Source organism: Oncorhynchus kisutch, linkage group LG7 (genome assembly GCF_002021735.2).
Source record: "Oncorhynchus kisutch isolate 150728-3 linkage group LG7, Okis_V2, whole genome shotgun sequence".
NCBI lineage: Eukaryota > Metazoa > Chordata > Actinopteri > Salmoniformes > Salmonidae > Oncorhynchus > Oncorhynchus kisutch.
Genome location: NC_034180.2, coordinates 23776728 through 23795860, shown reverse-complemented (window position 1 = coordinate 23795860; position 19133 = coordinate 23776728). Strand labels below are relative to the sequence as shown.

At 44.4% G+C, this 19133-nt stretch overlaps 1 protein-coding gene across 1 annotated transcript in view; it reads left to right on the top strand.

The window, feature by feature from the left end:
* The window catches only part of LOC109894815 (A-kinase anchor protein 6), a 180977-nt gene that overhangs the window by 57044 nt on the left and 104800 nt on the right, over positions 1 to 19133 (top strand). The window contains exons 6-7 of the mRNA XM_031828242.1: positions 8087 to 8257; positions 10194 to 10369. Of these exons, the coding sequence (XP_031684102.1) occupies positions 8087 to 8257; positions 10194 to 10369 (347 nt within the window). The remainder of the gene's footprint in view (positions 1 to 8086; positions 8258 to 10193; positions 10370 to 19133) is intronic.

Sequence of the window (19133 nt, the reverse complement as noted above, 5' to 3'; positions counted from 1 at the left end):
TCTCGTCTACTCTCTCTCTCTCTCTCTCCTCTCTCTCTCTCCCGCTCTCTCTCTCTCTCTCTCTCTCTCTCTCTCCTCTCTCTCTCTCTCTCTCTCTCTCAGGAATCACTTGCATGTACAATTTCAATGTCAAATCTCAATGTCATCACATTTAGCTATATGATACTCTACTCGAAAATATGCTACGGTGAATAAATAAAAAAATCTGATCAAATAGAATTGGAATAAAATGCCAAGCCACTTTTTAGCTGATGTTGTTATTATGTTAGTCGCCAGGTATCTTCCTCTCCGGCTCCGAGTGAGCCGATTCATTTCCACGTCTTCTAACTTAGCCTTCCCAACTCCCACCTCCTCTCCAACCTCTGAGCCTCGCTAACACCATCCTCCATCCTCCACTACACCTCCGCAGGCTTTAACTCCATCCCAACCTGTGTGTGTGTCTGTATGTGTGTGTGTGTGTGTGTGTGAGCCCTGTCCCTCCACATCCCCAGACGCGTCCATACATGACGGCGTTCTTCAACTCTCCCTCTCCCTCTGTCTCGGTGAGATGACGGCTCTGCCCTGTCTGTGTGTCTGTCTGTGTGAGGTGATGTGGGGATTACAGTCCTCTCGCCTCAGCCTAAACCATAGAGGAGCGAGCAGAGGGGCGAGGCGAGGGGAGCGAGGGGCTCGAGTTCCAGCGGCTTCATACTGTAGCACATCTAGAGGTGTCAAATCAGCAATAACCCACCTGCCCCCAGCTAAATCCACCCAGAGCCCCCCAGTCTCTGCTGCTAAACTCTCTGGTTGCATCCCAAAGGGTACCCTATTCCCTATAGAGTGGGCTCTGGTCAAAACGAATACACCAATATGTAGGGAATAGGGTGTGGTTTGGGCCACATGCTCTCTGCTGCTGCACTGCAGTCTGCCTGCTCCACTGGACACATCATGGAATATATATCAGATCATATCGTACAGCAAACACGTGTCTGTGTCACAGTATAAACCAGAGAAATGCTAGGACATTCTCTTACTTTATACGGTATGAACATTTCATCCTTAGTTATGAAACGATTGGTACCTATTTTGATCAAGTACAGTATAATAAAGGGTATTTCAAATAACTATTTATCAACTGTTTATGAACTATTTGTCAACAATTTATCGACAATGTCAGTTTGAAGATGTGGCATGCATAAGGCATAAACTGTTACCTTTTCTCATAAAGGATTAGGCGGCCGGTCATCATCGACGACTGTCAATGTTTTATTATAGACACTGTAGACATACATTATCTAGACAGCATGGTAGAGAGCTATACCCTATATCACAGTGTGACGGATAGCTTAGTGTTCTATTCTATGCCCTTCTACATTTTCACTTAAAAACCATACGGTCGAATCTCGGAATAAAAACGCTATTATAATTTGTAATACTTTCTAATCTGCTGTGAAATAATTGAATGTGACTTCCTTCCACCAGTGGTAGATATCTAGTTCTAATGTATTAGTGTTGACTTGTTCTAAGCTATCACAGAGCCGAGAGGCTATCAATCCCCTGTCCATCTGGGGGATCATAAATCCACCAGCCAGGAGATGTTACCTTGTCATCTCTGACGAATACCTTCAGGTGACCATCTGTCACAGGCCCATATCCCCTCATCGCTGGTGGCACCAAGTTTGCTGGGTTTTCTCGGTCTCATTTAAAGATTGCAGCATAGCACTTGAATCGGAGTACTATACATGGTACGGTAATTCACTCCCGCTCTATCTAGGTAGGAATGTTTTTGTAAATGATGTCCAAAAAACGAATGGAAGAATCCACTATAACATGAATACACTGTAAAAACAACACACAAAAAAACATTTAAAAAACCCACAAATGTAGTTCTTTCAAACTGATTATTATTAAGTAACTGGTTCCACAGTCTTTTTTTTGTTTAATCAACTTTTTGGTCCAAGTGTTACCTGAACGAAAAAACTGTTGGCCCAAACTTAGCTCTAACTTGAGAACTTTGTTCATAAATGTAGTCAATTTAAAATGATGTGTTTGCTCAGCTTATCTCATGTGTTCATTCAATTATAAATTAACAATTGGGCATCTTCACTAAGAAAAATCTGTGTTACTGGTTACACACGGACACACTCAAACTGTGCTTTTAACATGCAATGTTTTCAGCTTACATATTTGACACACGTCGACATACATGATTGCATTGTGCATGTTCATTTATACAGTAATTATTATCAACATGTCATCACCTGGGATTTGAACTCAGAACCTCTTGGTTCATGGCATTCCCATCTTCCTGCTACGACACCATGTCTGTGTCAGTTATCAGTTAATCTGACTCTTCTCTCATCATTGAAGACGGGAATGCTTTTAACCAAGAGGTTTTGAGTTCAAATCCCAGGTGATGACATGTTGAATATTAATTACTGTATAAATGAACACGCACAATGTAATCATGAATGTCAATGTATGTCAAATATGTTAGCTGAAAACATTGCACACTGTGTGTGTGTAACTAGTTCCACGGCCTTTGTTTAGGTAAGATGCCCAAATAATAATTTTATAGTTGAATGATCATATGAGACTATTTGAGAAAACGCATCATTTTAAGTAGACTGATATTTTTGCATACGTTTTCTCATGTTGGAGCTACGATTGGACCAACTAAAAAGGTTAAGTTCAGGTAACACTTTGACCAAAAGGTTAGTAAACAACCAAAAAGACTGTGGAACCAGTTCCTTAATAATATTTAGTTGAAACCACTACATTTTTGTGTGTGTGTGGTCTCTTGGTTCCCACCTCTTACAGTATATGGATCAGCATCAGATGTTTTGGGTTTGCGTCCCAAATGGCACCTTATCCACCTTCTCCCCTGTATAGTGCACTGCTTTCAAAGTGGTGCTCTATATAGGGGATAGGGTGCACTATATACAGTACCTTCAGAAAGTATTTACACTCCTTGACTTTTTCCACATTTTTTGTTGTGTTACAGCCTGAATGTAAAATGGATTATATTGAGATGTGGAGAAGTGGATTTCTGTTTTTAGAAATGTTTACAAATGAATAAAAAATGAAAAGCTGAAATGTCTTGAGTCAGTAAGTATTCAACCCCTTTGTTATGACAATCTTAACACGTCATGTAATAAATTGTGTGGTGGAAAAAATACCCAATTGTCATACTTGAGTAAAAGTAAAGATACCTTAATAGAAAATGACTGAAGTAAAAGTGAAAGTCACCCAGTAAAATACTACTTGGGTAAAAGTCTAAAAGTATTTGGTTTTTAATATACTTAAGTATCAAAAGTAAAAGTATAACTAATTTCTAATTCATTATATTAAGAGAAACCAGACGCCACCATTTTCTTTTTTTAATGTATGGATAACCAGGGGCATACTCCAACACTCAGACATCATTTACAAATGAAGCATGTGTTTACTGAGTCCACCAGATCAGAGGCAGTAGGGACGTCCAGGGACGTTCTCTTGATAAGTGCGTGAATTTGATTATTTTCCAGTCCTGCTAAGCATTCAAAATGTAACAAGTACTTGTGTGTGTCAGAGAAAATGTGTAGAGTAAAAAGTATATAATTTTGTCAAAATATAAATAGTAAAGTACAGTTACCCCTCAAAATCTATTTAAGTAATACATTAAAGTATTTTCACTTAAGTACTTCACACCACTGCATGGAGTAACAAGTCACATGAGTTGCATGTACTCATTCTGTGTATAATAATAGTGTTTAACATAATGACTATCTCACCTCTACCCCACACATACAATTATCTGTAAGGTCCCTCAGTCGAGCAGTGAATTTCAAACACAGATTCAACCACAAAGACCAGGGAGGTTTTCCAATGCCTCGCAAAGTAGGGCACCTATCGGTAGATGGGTAAACATTTAAAAAGCAGACAGTGAATATCCCTTTGAGCATGGTGTTTATTAATGACACTTTGGATGGTGTATCAATACACCCAGTATTGCCGGAGAGGAAGGAAACTGAGATTGGGATTTCACCATGAGGCCAACAGTTACAGAGTTTAATTGCTATGATAGGAAAAAACTGACGATGGATCAACAACATTGTAGTTACTCCACAATACTAACCTAAATGACAGAGTGAAAAGAAGGAAGTCTGTACAGAATACAAATATTACAAAACATGCGTCATGTTTGCAATATGGCGCTAAAGTAAAACTGCACAAAATGTAGCAAAGAAATTAACTTAATGTCCTGAATACAAAGCGTTATGTTTGGGGCAAATCCAATATAAAACATTACTGAGTACGACTCTTCCTATTTTCAAGCATGGTGGTGGCTGCATCATGTTATGGGTATGCTTGCCACCATCAAGGACTACACTAGGGAGTTTTTTGGGAACAAAAATAAATGGAATAGAACTAAGCACAGGCAAAATCCTAGAGGAAAACCTGGTTCTTTCTGCTTTCCACCAGACACTGGGAGATAAATTAATCTTTCAGCAGGATAGTAACCTAAAACACAAGGTCAAATCTACACTGGAGTTGCTTACCAAGACAACAGTAAATGTTGGCCTGCTTACAGTTTTGAATTAAATCTATGACAAGACCTGAAAATGGTTGACTAGCAATGATCAACAACCAACTTGACAGAGCTTGAAGAATAAAAAATAAATAATGTGCAAATATTGTACAATCCAGGTGTGCAAAGCTCTTAGAGACTTACCCAGAAAGATATCATCTGTAATCGATGCCAAAGGTTACAGATGATGTGTTGACTCAGGGGTTTGAATACTTATGTAAATGAGATATTAATGTATTTCATTTTCAATACATTTGACAAAATGTCTCAAAACATGTTTTCACGTTGTCATTATGGGGTATTGTGTGTTGATAGGTTAAAAATATATATACATTTCATTTATTTTGAATTCAGGCTGTAATAAAAGGAAATGTGCAATAAGTCAAGGGGTATGTATGCTTTCTGAAGGCACTATGGGGATAGGGTGCCATTGCTGACGGGGCCTTGCTGTGAGTGTGAACAACTCCATCTCGGCTGTTTTGCTGTCCCTGGATCAGCGTTAGAGCGAGTCAACGAGGGCATCTTTTAGTTAGTGCGGTGTCCCATTCCCCTTCATCCATCTCGCCCAGCTGAATAGAGCTGGGCCTCGTTCTTTGCTCCTCTCCCTGCTTTCTCGGCGGCAAGCCGTCAGATACAGTTAGCCAGGGCTGTGTTGGCTCGGCACACCTTCAGCATGCTGGTCAGATCACACCAGGCCCTAATCGCCAGCAACAGGCCGGCCCAAGATCTGAGGAGATGAGAATCTAAGGCGAAGATGGCTCCAGGCGCCTCGCTGCATCACTCCCCTGGGACCCCTCTGCCCCCCCCCCTTGATTCACCCCCCTCTGTACGCACATCCTCGACCCTCTCCAACCCCCACCTCCCTCCACCCCCTAACCACCCATCACATCTTCAAAAGCACAGCCCCACCTCCCTCCAGGTCCCAGCATAATGTTCTCTCCCTCGCTTTCACTCTCCATCTCTCTCTCTCTCTCTTTCTCTCTCTCACTCCCCATATCTCTCTCTCTCCACTTTGATTACTCTTAGCACCACGAGAGCACTCGGCTCTGCACCGGCTCCTTGGGTATTATCAAAACCAATCAACATGAAAGTTTTCATAGCAGCACCCACGGAGAGATGGGATTGAGGGGGAAGAGTATTGGGGGAAAGAGAGACGGGAGAGAGAAAGAGGAGTGTTTGGGGTATTTTTAAAGAGAATAACAATAGCGGAATTGAGACATCACAGTAATAAGGGTGCTTGGGGGAATATTGAACAAGTTGGAGAGTTAGGGGATGGGTGGATGATAGATCCCTTTAAGCAGGGTCGGCCCGCTCATTAGGCAGGATTAGGATGGCCGCCTATGGCGGCAGATTGACGAGGGCGGCATTTTGAACTAAACTGACTAAGATGTACCTCCAACAACACATAAAAATTCACATAATTCTGCCCGAAAACAATGACAATTTCTCTCAACCAGTGGCCTATGTGATTTTTAGGTGAGCGCTGATGCTGCCCTATGGTAAGCAACTCCCACGTTGTCAAAGGCAGGGAGGCAAATGATGTATCTTGTCCATTCTGAGCGCGCATCTCCAGGGTGCTGCGGGAAGAGATGCAGCGCTGCAGCGCTCCACCAACATTACGTCAAAACAATGATCTGACATAAATCATGTATCAGATATAGCATATGGTTATAAGAGTATGTGGCCTTTTCTGTAGCCTACAGGCTGGAGAGAAAGTGGATGACAATGTAGTGAGAGAAACTTTTTTCACATCGTTACAGGTTTCTACCATCAAGTAGCCTGACCTAAATGGCGCCCGATCAAATAAAATATATGAAAATGTGCTGGACATGTTAACAAACAACATATCCTAAAAACAGGACAGGTCAAAGTGAAAGGGACAGTATGTAATGTACAATCAGGCTACTCACAACTGCTGCCCAGGAGTTTCATCCCGTGGGCTCAATGGTCATGATCAGTGGTTTCAACTTTGTATCACTCGTGTTTTACGAGCTGATCGTAGCAAAAAAATAAAGAAAATACCTCTACATTTCCCGCTGTGTAAACTCGTTGCAACTAAGCTGAGGACAACTCATGATAAAGTTGGGTAGCTGATATTTAGAGCTTAAATTGATTAGTCACAGGAATGTGGACGAATAAAGCCAATGTTTTACAAACAGTTGGCCTACAACATGGATGGGCATTCATAAAATTCCATTGGAGGCCAAGATGGTAGGCTACACCCCATTAAGCACATATTGACGCCAACTTCTTTTTTTGCTTCTGTCTGGATCGGCCATCTTTTTTTTGTTGGTGTTTTACAAACGGTAGGCCTACCATTTAGATGGGCATTCCTAAAATACAATTTCAGGCGACAATGTAGGCCAGGGGTGGGCAACGCCAGTCCTCTGGGACCTGATTGGTGTCACACTTTTGCCCCAGCTAACAACATCTGACAGTAATAATCAACTGATCTGGATCTTCAGTTTAGGATGCAATTAGTTTCATCAGCTGTGTTGATTAGGGACGGCCCCCGAGGACTGGAGTTGCCCATCCCTGTTGTAGGCTATACCTCAGTTTGCACGGACCGATTCTGGCGCATTTTGGGTGTCTTTTTTTTTGTGTGCAGTCTTGACTGGTCTTGTTTTCCACATCCACGGACTTTGTTTTTTTGGTCCGGTCAAGACGAAATCTGAATTAATTATAGATGTCTATGTTTGGGTCAAGTTTTGTCTAAGTCTGGACCAGCCTTGATTTGGCCCAAACGTAGACGTCTATAAATGACATATTTTCAACTTCAGAACTGAAAATGAACTTGATTTCAATGTCCAGAAAATACGTATTTTAGACGTCTTTTCAACGTTATTTTGCTTACTGGGACTATTCTTGTTGGAACTGCAATTTTTTTGTCTCGCCTAGGGCAGCAGAATGTCCAGGACCGGCCCTGCCTTTAAGGGATGGAGGAGTGATCTGTTGGAAGAGGGGGATTCTAGAGCAACTGTGGTGGGGTGTGGGCCACAAAAAATCTGAACTCATCATGAGGGGCCACATTAGCTTGTGGGTCTGCGTACTCACATCCATACCCCCCACCTTGTGAGCAAAACATTTCCCCTCTCATGACAGCGAAGAGAAAATATTTACGTTTTAAAGTTAATTTCCTGCAATTCTGAAAAATTTGCCATGAGGCATAGAGAAGATGTTGCTGTTTTAAAGCAAGTTTGTTGCAATTCTATAAGTTTTGCCATGGGATGGAAGCAAATGTTTGCAGTTTTTACTATGGTAACTGATTTCCAATATTTCATGGACTTGTGGGATTGTACCAGGGGTGTTAATATGAGTTTATACACTTGTGTGCTTTGTGTATAAGTGTGTGAATTAGTATTAGTATCATTTTCATGTTTCTTTTTTTGTTCTGATGCTCAAAAACACATTGCATGTGTTTATGTTTGAGTGTGTGTGGTATCTTGTTTATTAGAGAGAGAAATGAACACGTAACATCTAGTAAGTTGACTGTTGTGAGGTGTCGTCATGTGTGCCATATTGTGTCTGGTTCTCCAGAGCTTCAAGCTGAACGTGGACAGTCACTGTTCCCTGAAAGACTGTGTACTAATACATTGTGTCTGGTTCTCCAGAGCTTCAAGCTGAACGTGGACAGTCACTGTTCCCTGAAAGACTGTGTACTGGAAGAAGGCAGGCAGCTGCTGGAAGTCATCATCTCCCACAAATCAGGTACGGCTCTCACTGCTCTCAACCCTCACATGTATTATTAATGTTTATATTAACATACTGACCTTCAGAATGTATAAATCTTAAAGTAACCTCTTCTCAAGCAAGGGGAAGGGGGAAAGAAACTGCCTTTTTCAACATACATTACCAATGGCATTCTATCTGCAGTGGATTGAGCGAGTGAGTGAGTGAGTCCGGGCAGGCTGGGAGAGATTGGTGCTTGTGACTGGGTCGAGAAATGATAGAGAGGAGAGAGAGCGAGGTGCCATGTACTGTATATGAAGAGAGGGAGTAAGAGAGAGGAAAAAGAGAGGGAGGAGGCACTGTGTATATGAAGAGAGGTGGAATTAGGAACAGCAGGACTTGAGTCAGAGGCCATCATCCAGACGTTCTCTCCTCTCTGCTGGGCCGATTATTCACCTAAAGCATCCAGCCAGCCAGCCAGCCAAGCGCTCAGCAAATGTACAAATCCGCTAAGCTGACCTCCCAGTTGGCGAGTTGTCTCCTCGCTGGCTCTTAAGCTGCCCACCATTAAAAATGCAGATGGCCTCCAGGATCCTGGAGCTGTTTGAAAAGCTCTGACAGGAGAGAGGAGAAGAGAGGAGAGGTGAGAAGAGCCCTACTGTGATTCACTAGAATCAGCTCTCTCCCATTCTCTCTATCTCTCTTTCTCCCTCTCATTCTCTCTCTCTCTATCTCTCTTTCTCTCTCTCTCTCTCTCTCTCTCTCTCTCTCTCTCTCTCTCTCTCTCTCTCTCTCTCTCTTTCTCTCTCTCTCTCTCTCTCTCTCTCTCTCTCTCTCTTTCTCTCTCATCTCTCTCTCTCTCTCTCTCTCTCTCTCTCTCTCTCTCCCCCTTCTTTCATCCACATCTCATCTGCATTGGTTCCTAGTACCTTCACTCGCTTACTATTGGACGACACAATTCTTAGCAAATCTCTCCCCCTACTTCCCGCCACTGCAGACACTAATACCGGTTTCCTAGCAACTCTGCAGATCAGTCATGATAATTCCACAGGTATGAGCAGTGTGTGACATTGTTGAGCAGCCAGTCACTCAATAGATACTACAGTCAGTGTGTTTGTGCGTGTACATGCATATGTGTGTGCCTTTGTGCGTGCGTGTGGATTACAGGGTCACATTCTGCCCTGGCTCATTCATCTTGATTTGCACTTTTTAATTACTTTGAACAAACAGGATTTGGGTGAATCATGGCTGCTGGTAGAAAGACAGGGCTGGAGTAACATGCTGATGGTTCTGCAGGTGTGGGAAGGGATTAACTCTAAACCAGCGACTCATCACATGCAGTACACATACTGGTGTGTACATATACATTAGTGAACATAGTACAGGGCAGATCACGTAGGCATCTGTGTTCAGCATAGAGAGAGCGAGGTGGACCACTGAAGAATTCATGGTAATATCAAATGAAGAGCATTACTACCTCACTCAGGCTATGGAATCCCTTTCTAAAGACCGATGAAGAAGGTATACAATTACTATGATAATGGGTCAAATAGTTGATCATAATAAAATGCTAAATATCCGTACATACAGAGGCATGAATGAAGGATTTTAAGAGGGTTGGTTGGATAATCCAAAGACTGGATGTTGGCAATTCCTCTCATTTCTCTCTCTCTCTCTCTCTCTCTCTCTCCTCTCTCTCTCTCTCTCTCTCTCTCTCTCTCTCTCTCTCTTTACCCTGCCCTGCCCTGCCTTGCTCTCTCTCTCTCTCTCTCTCTCTCTCTCTCTCTCTCTTTCTTTCTCTCTCTCTGGGTCTCGGTCTCCTCCATCCTTCCCTCTCTCTCTTTATTTCCCCGCCCCTCCCTCTTTCTCTCTCTCTCTCTCTTGGTCTCCTACATTCTTCCCTCCCTCTCTATCTTTAATATATCTTCTCTCCCCTCTCTCCCTCCCCCTCTCTCTCTCTTTATTATCTGTCCAGGCCTGAGGGACATGCTCCAGATGACCGTACACCAGTGGCAGGAGCTCCAGAGGCAGATCCGTCGCCAGCACAGCTGGATGCTGCGCACTCTGGATGCCATCAAAGCCCACATCCTGGCCACTGAGGCTGAGGCCTCTCAGGAGGCAGAGACCACGGGTCCACTAGCCAGCCCCAAGGTAAACTGGCTGCATGCAGACTCCATTTCCCCCCTCATATCCCCATTTCCCACCTCCCAACCGCCACCACCTGCCTGCCCCGCCCGCGTGCCTGTCCGCTTGCCACTGACTGAAGTCCACCCGCTCTCCCTCTCGTCTCCTCTTCCTCTAGCCCACGGCTATCCAGTGCTCGCTCAGCAAAATAAACAAACAGAAGGGGGAGATGGGAAGGGTTGCTGCTATTAGCATAAGAAACAGCTAAAGCTTCCCAGTTAGAAGTTACTGGGCATGGGAAGGAGGGAGGGAGGGACACGTAGTTGTGCATGATGTGAATATGAAATATTTCATAAATGAACTCTAAAGCAATGGTGGTGGTAGCATGAATAATTTGACAAGACAAAATGCAACAAACGCACACACACGCACGGGGGCAACAGACACAAAATTCACACACAATTATTTGTAGCTCAAAATGTGTGAAACCCAATTTATGTTCCTTGCATTTAATGTGTAATTACCGGCGTAGTCATTCTAGGTTACGATTGCTCATTGTTTAATTGCCAATTGTGATTTGGTAATTACGCTCAGATCTGATTTTGGTGGAAGGAGGCATCCTTTCCACTTACCCAGAGAGGCAGAGAGAGAGAGAGAAATGTATTTGTGTTTGTGCATCAGAAGGATATGAGCAGCCATGTCAGAGCACCAGCACAGCTCGGCTGGATTTCCCAAGGGGCCGTGCGACGTGGAGGTGCAATCTTCACAGCATCGCTCCTCGCTCTTCCTTCTTCTGACCATAATCTCTTCTTCTTCTTCTGAACCAAATGAGAAACACAATCCCTTTTTTCCTCCCATGCATAGCATAGCCAGCTGGCTATCTGTACAGTGTCTCCTTTTCTTCCCCTCCTCCTCTCCTCTCTCCTCCTCTCCTCTCTCCTCCTCTCCTCTCCTCTCCCCTCCTCTCCTCTCCCCTCCTCTCCTCCCCCCTCCTCTCCTCTCCCCTCCTCTCCTCTCTCCTCTTCTCCTCCCCCCCTCCTCTCCTCTCCCCTCCTCCCCTCTCCGCTCCGCTCCTCCCCTCTCCCCTCCTCTCCTCTCTCCTCCTCTCCTCTCTCCTCCTCTCCTCTCCCCTCCTCTCCTCTCTCCTCTTCTCCTCCCCCCCTCCTCTCCTCTCCTCTCCCCTCCTCCCCTCTCCGCTCCTCCCCTCTCCCCTCCTCCCCTCTCCAGGTATTTTACTTTAGTAGTGGGCACGGCGCATCCCTCTCTCCTCTTCTCCTCCCCCCCTCCTCTCCTCTCCCCTCCTCCCCTCTCCGCTCCTCCCCTCTCCCCTCCTCCCCTCTCCCCTCCTCCCCTCTCCAGGTATTTTACTTTAGTAGTGGGCACGGCGCATCCCTCTCTCCTCTTCTCCTCCCCCCCTCCTCCCCTCTCCCCTCCTCCCCTCTCCCCTCCTCTCCCCTCCTCTCCTCTCCCCTCCTCCACTCTCCCCTCCTCCCCTCTCCCCTCCTCTCCTCTCCCCTCCTCTCCTCTCCCCTCCTCCCCTCTCCCCTCCTCCCCTCTCCCCTCTCCCCTCCTCCCCTCTCCCCTCCTCTCCTCTCCCCTCCTCCCCTCTCCCCTCCTCCCCTCTCCAGGTATTTTACTTTAGTAGTGGGCACGGCGCATCCCTCTTTCCTCTTCGTAGGCGACGACATAAATAATCCTGCTGCTTTTAAATTGTTTTGTTGCAATTAGAAATCACCACAATCAGTGTGATCAGTCAGCTCTGACATCCATTAGCCGCTTGGTTACAGCAAATTAACACAGAGACGAGCCAGTGATTCATTATCCCATAGCTGTTAATGACGATCAGATGCATTGCCTAATTAGAGCGCGGCCATTGTGGTGGGGGGAAGGTCAGGGAAGGAGCCACAAATCTCCTCTCAGCACTGTGTGTATGGACCCGTCCTGACTCTCTGACGAGGGGGCACGGGGGTCGGGTAAATACCATAGGAGGATGTTGACGGGAGCAGGATGAGAGGTGTCATCTTCTGGATGAAGGGATGGATGGATGGATGACGGGGTGACGTCATCCGAATGGTGGGATGATAAAGTCAGGGGTTTCGTCCAACAGGTGGTGTTTGTGGTTCATCCATCAGGCATTATCAATGTAGGAGGTTCGCCTGAAGTTCTTTAATGCTCTTTTAATGCGCGTGCTGTGGAGATGTTAGCTTGTTATAATGGTGGCCTTGTGTACTTCATATAGCTCATGTACTTAAGCTTTATACGTTGGGAATTTATTGTGAAATCAAACATCAACCTAGTTATAATGGAGAACATAGGAAAATGGCTTCCTTCTACGACGACACTGTTTCTTTCCGGTGTCCCATTAATTCCTAATGTTCCTAAAAACAACAGGTGCTCTTTGGTGGTCATTCATTCGAGCCTGTGTAAAAATGCCACACGGAAGAGCAATGCGACATGTCACTGGGGTAATAACGTGTGAGATGAAGACACTAACGTTGCCCCCACCACGCATTAAGGTGTGTATAAAGCAAGGTGCGTCTCTCCTGGCGGCCATTACGGTTTGTTGTTATTGCGGAGACCATATGCTCCTCTCTGCCGTCTCCCTCGTTGATGTTCCCGAGTCTGAATCATTTTCCATGGGACCATAAAGTTTTTAACATGGCTGGATGCTGGTCAAATGGTAATCCTGAGGGAACCCTGTCTTGTTTAGTTATTCTCCTCTAATTAAATTGTTGGGGAAGATCACAGAGCGGAGAGAAGAGAGGAGAGAGAGGGGAGCGAGAGGAGAGCGAGAGGAGAGAGAGACGAGAGAGAGAGAGAGGGAGGAGAGAGGGAGGAGAGAGGGAGGAGAGAGAGAAGAGAGAGAGAGAGGGAGGAGAGAGAGGAGAGAGAGAGGAGAGAGAGAGGAGAGAGGGAGGAGAGAGAGAGGAGAGAGAGAGGAGAGAGGGAGGAGAGAGGGAGGAGAGAGAGAGGAGAGAGAGAGAGGAGAGAGGGAGGAGAGAGGGAGGAGAGAGAGAGGAGAGAGAGAGGAGAGAGGGAGGAGAGAGGGAGGAGAGAGAGAGGAGAGAGGGAGGAGAGCGGGAGGAGAGAGAGAGGAGAGAGGGAGGAGAGCGGGAGGAGAGAGAGAGGAGAGAGGGAGGAGAGCGGGAGGAGAGAGAGAGAGAGAGGGAGGAGAGCGGGAGGAGAGAGAGAGGAGAGAGAGAGGAGAGAGAGAGGAGAGAGAGAGAGGGAGGAGAGAGGGAGGAGAGAGCATATAATGATAAACAGCTCGGAGCTTCAACACTTCAACGCTTCAGTCTCAATAACAAGCTGCTGCTTCTCAAAATCCCCTGGCAAATAATGATACTCCAGAACTGCATCCCAAATGGCTCCCTATTCCCTGTATAGTGCACTTCATTTGACCAGGGCCATAGGGTTTTGGTCAAAAGTAGAGCACTATATAAGGATTAGCGTGCCATTTGGGATGCACACCAGACTGTTGGTGTTCATGGTGACGAAAAAGGTAGCATTTGTATTTCATACAGTACAAGGCAAAGCTAAGCATGCTTTACACAGAGTTATGGAAGAACATAGTATCTGTACGTGATTCATGGAAATGTCACAGAATATCAGTTAAGAGGGGAGAGATTACTCTTACAAGAGAACTTTCGTGTGTGTTCAGATTGTCCCTGTGATTTTAACATGGATTGAATATTATTGTGGAATTGTAAAGCTGTGTTCTGAGTCAACTAGGCCATATTCCAAATGGTACCCTATTCCCTATGGGCCCTGGCCAAAAGTAGTGCACTATATAGGGAATAGGGAGCCATTTGGGATGCTGCTCTACTCTGTGGTGGCGGTGGTGTGTGATGCGTTTCTCCCCGAGCCTTGGTGGTTTGGACTTGAAGAACAGTGCAATATACAAGAGCTTAGCAGGACACCGTCAGAGGATACTGTCTGTCACATTACAGGAGTTGCTGTAGGCTCTCTCTCCATGCCTTTGACTCACTCTCTCTCACAGAACGGGAAGGTGTTGACCACACAAACAAACAAACATGCATGGACTCACGCACACGAATGCGTATATATACACACACCCAGTGTAGGTTAGGTCTGGGAGGAAGTATTTCAATGTCCACTGTTCAGTGTCTGCCGTGATTCTCCTTTCACCTCCTCTTCATGCACCAATGGGCACACTGTTCACGGCATGACACAGCCATAGTTTAGCACAGCCCCAGCAGAGCCCAGCCACAGCATAGCCCAGCACATCCACAGCCCCGTCATCAACTCTTCCTCCATTTTTTCAACATGGAGGAAATTTGTGAAAGTGCAGCAGAATTGTCAGCTAACATCATTGACATCCATAGAAAAAGTGGTGGTGTGTGTTATTTGTCCAAAATAGCCTGCTGTAGATCTTGTGTCAGTCAGTCAGTTTGTCCAGCCGCCTGTCAGTCAGTCTGTGCCCAGAGTTGGAACGTACCATATCTCCCTGGAGGCAGGGGTGGTTGGACCCTTCTTCCTCTCAGTAACCCCATCACTCTCTCATTGATCCCTTCAGATTAGACCATGTTCGTTTGGTCACAGGGGACATAAATCCAGTTAACCAGCTTGACGAAACAGCCCCCAGTCAGTGACCAAACGACACCCGTTTGGTGATATTTGGGCGATGTTGCCATTACCATGCCTCACATTACAGCAAAGTTTATCAGAGTAGGTGTTGTGTCCCCCTACCTACTCCTGCCTCCGTCGCCCCAAGTGATAGAATATCTAGCTCCTCAGAGTGGGATTATTCAGGTCATCTGAGCCCTGCCAGGTGTCAGTGGCATATACTTATGCTGGCCTGCCTGTGTGTCTATGTATGTATGTATGTAAAATCAATGGGGCCTTATCTGCCGCTGCTCCCAGACAGCTTGTCTACCCCGAGGCCCCAATTTCAACCAGCCAGCCTGGCTGACTGCAGCGCAGCGGGGGAGGGACATGGAGGGGGGGGGGGGGGGGGGCATGAGGATGAGAAGTGGCAGGGGGAGGGAGAATAACAGGAGGGGAGGAGGGCCCACCGTTGTCATCATCATCCCCCATTCTGCTCACTGGGCATATGTTAAGGGCCATGCCACACCAGTGATATGCCACACCACCATGCTGCATATGGAGTGGGTCTTAGGTATATCAAGGTACAGCACGCTTAGAACTGACCCCGGGTTATTACTGCCTGGTGAAAATGTAATTAAAGGGAGTGGAGTGTCACTTTAAAGCAGGACAGGGACATTTCCGGGGAGACTTTTTAGTCTGGGCGGACTGCTGCCTGGCTCCCATCAGCCCCTTCTTCATCAGCTGGGAATTATGGGTAGATGTTCAGAGTTCACCCGGCTTTATGACTTAGTTTGTGTTGGATGGTGAGGCTGTAACTTTTCCATTAGGTATGACTATTTTGACTTTGTAGAATAGTTTATAGTGCGTTGGTGAGTTTTGCCAAGCCTTTTATTGTGGAGATAAGTTATTTTGAATATGACAATCACTGTTTTGTGAAATAAATCTAAATATGCATTCTGAAACAAGTGTCAGGAAACTGTCGTTTCATGCCCTTTATAGTTGAGAATTCGGTGGTGTGTGATGCGTTATAGTGATGCCCCTTATAGTTGAGAATTCACAAGCTCTCTTTTGACTGGTTTAAACCAGCAACTGTGTTTCTACATTGAGTATGGATTGCTTTGGTTATTAACAATCTATAATAATGTATCAAATTATTAGACTCCTCTCTTGACATGTGCACTGCATTCAGAAAGTATTCATACCCCTGACTTGTTCCACATTTTGTTCTCTTACAACCTGAATTCAAAATTGATTAAATATGTTTAGTTTTTCCCATCTACTCACAATATCCCATAATGACAAAGTGAAAACATGTTTTTAGACATCTTTACAAATTTATTGCAAATTAAATACAGAAATATCTCATTTACGTAAGTAAGGTGGAAAGCTTCAAATTCCTTGGCGTACACATCGCTGACAAACTGAAATGGACCACCCACACAGACAGTGTGGTAAAGTAGGTGCAACAGTGCCTTTTCAACCTCAAGAGGCTAAAGAAATGTTGCTTGTCACCTAAAACCCTCACAAACTTTTACAGATGCACAATTGAAAGCATCCTGTCAGGCTGTATCACCGCATGGTACGGCAACTGCCCCGCCCACAACCACAAGGCTCTCCAGAGGGTGGTGCAGTCGGCCCAACGCATTACTGGAGGCAAACTACCTGCCCTCCAGGACACCTACAGCACCTGATGTCACAGGATGTCCAACAAGATCATCAAGGACATCAACCACCAAGGCCCTGCCTATTCACCCCACTATCATCCATAAGGCGAGGTCAGTACAGGTGCATCAAAGATGTGACCGAGAGCCTGAAAAACAGCTTCTATCTCGCCATCAGACTGTTAAACAGCCATCACTAGCTGCTGCCTTTAGGCATAGACTAGAAATCACAGGCCACTTAACTGGCATTACTCATCTCATGTGTATACTATGCTATTCTACGGTATCTTAATCACTTAATGTTTACATATTTGGCATTACTCATCTCATATGTAAATACTTTTTCTATACTTTTCTACGGTATCTCATTAACTTAATAATGCACATAATAATGTTTACATATCTTGCATTACTCATCTCAAATGTATATACTGTTTTCTATACTATTCCACTGTCTTAGTCCGTTCCGCTCTGGCATCGGTCGTCCGTATGTATATAGTATTAACTCATTCCTACTTAGATTTGTGTGTATTGGGTATATGTTGTGTAATTTGTTAGATATGACTTGTTAGATATTACTGCACTGTCAGAGCTAGAAGCACAAGTATTTCACTACACCCACAATAACATCTGCTAATCATGTGTATGTGACCAATAACATTTGATTTGATTTGAACTGTTTTAGTCACCTTTGGCCTCATGGTGAAATCCCTGAGCGGTTTCCTTCCTCTCCAGCAACTGAGTTAGGAAGGACGCCTGTATCTTTGTAGTGACTGGGTGTATTGATACACCATCCAACCTGTAATTAATAGCTTCATCATGTTCAAAGGGATATTCAATGTCTGCTTTTCTTTTTTTTCAACCAATAAGTTCCCTTCTTTGTGAGGCATTGAAAAAACCTCCCTGGTCTTTGTGGTTAAATCTATGTTTGTAATTCACTGCTCGACTGAGGGACCTTACAGATAATTGTATGTGGACTACAGAGATCTTCTTACTCCTGAACGTATTTAGGCTTGCCATAACTAAGGGGTTGAATACTTATTGACATTTCAGCTTTTCATTTTCAATGCATTTTTTGAATATTTAAAAAAACATGATTCCACTTTGACATAATGGGATACTGTGTGAAGGCTATGATCCAAAAATGTTTTCATTTTAAATTCAGGCTGTAACACAACAACATGTGGAACAAGTCAATTCTTTCTGAAGCCCTCTGCAATTGCTGCCACATTCGTAGAGATAAAATAGAGGCTGCTGTCCTGGAATTCATATCTACATCCCTTTATCTAGGGCCATGTTCACATAAATTCTCGAATTAGTTCAACTATATCAAACTCCTAAATAACTGCTATCTACCTCTCTAAAGTGTTTCTGTCTTTTAAATGAGAAATGCAAATAATCAGATATCCAAATCAGAAATCATGAAAATATGCCAGGGTCTCTCTGGCAGTACTAGCATGAAAATATACTCTAAATGGAATGTACAAAGTGTGCTAAAATATCACACCTCTAAGTGACTTTTGCCCAAAGACAATTGAAATTTCTCCCCAAAAAGTTAATGGTGCTATTTTCTTTTACAGACATTTATCAAATATTTAATTACAAGGATGATAGAATTTAATATGCAGTAAAGCCTGCTGTCACGTCCCAGCGTTTGAAAAGGATCCGTGGCTTTTACAAAAAATACTAGCATAGGTGAAACGTTTATAGTAGGGCATTGTGTTGTAGTCAAAGCTACTGTTGCAGCTCTGTACAGTCTGTTTATTGAGATGGTGAATGAAGATGTACTGGCCCCTGCCCTTCTTCCTCTGGTTTCATTGTGTAGCCTAGTTGTCTATTTCAGAAATGAATATTACTCTAAATCTAGTACAATTTAAACACCTTCTTATGAACAAATGATTTCCCATTCATTCTGCTTCTAAATGTGAATGAAGCAACAATCCGAACTTCGCTGCTCAGCATCCACTGTGTGGCTGCATCTTTGATGGCACCTTATGGGGCCCTTGTCAAATGTAGTGCACTACCATATAAGGAATAGGCTGCCATTTCAGACGCAACCAATGACCCCGTCCGAGTGCTTTTGCGCGACTTCATTACTTTTCTTCAATCTTCTATCCCCTGGCTGTGTTATTGTGTGCAGCTGAAGTCCGCTAGAAAATCAAAACCAGATTTTATTCTTTTTTTCATTTGTATTCTGTCTTCGACACTTGGCAATCGGATCAAAGATTACCCAACTTGCTTGCAAATAAAAGCAACGAGGAGGCACTTCAGGCTGTAATTATTAGAATCAGAGCGAGATTTTTTTTTGTGCCGAAAATGCGGAGCTCTATTGGAGCCTATTAGTTTGATTCCCTTTGTGGTTTGCTGGGTGTCCACATGTCAGGGCTGCTAATGCCTAATGAATTCTATCAAACTAAATACAATCAGGTCCAATCTGATAGGCATGGATGGGGATATATGAACACAGTGTGACGGCTAGGCTCTTGATATTGCTTGAAGTGAAGAGCTCATGCAGCTTCGGCGTTAGAGAAAAATGATTGCTTTATAATGTGTTGCCTGAG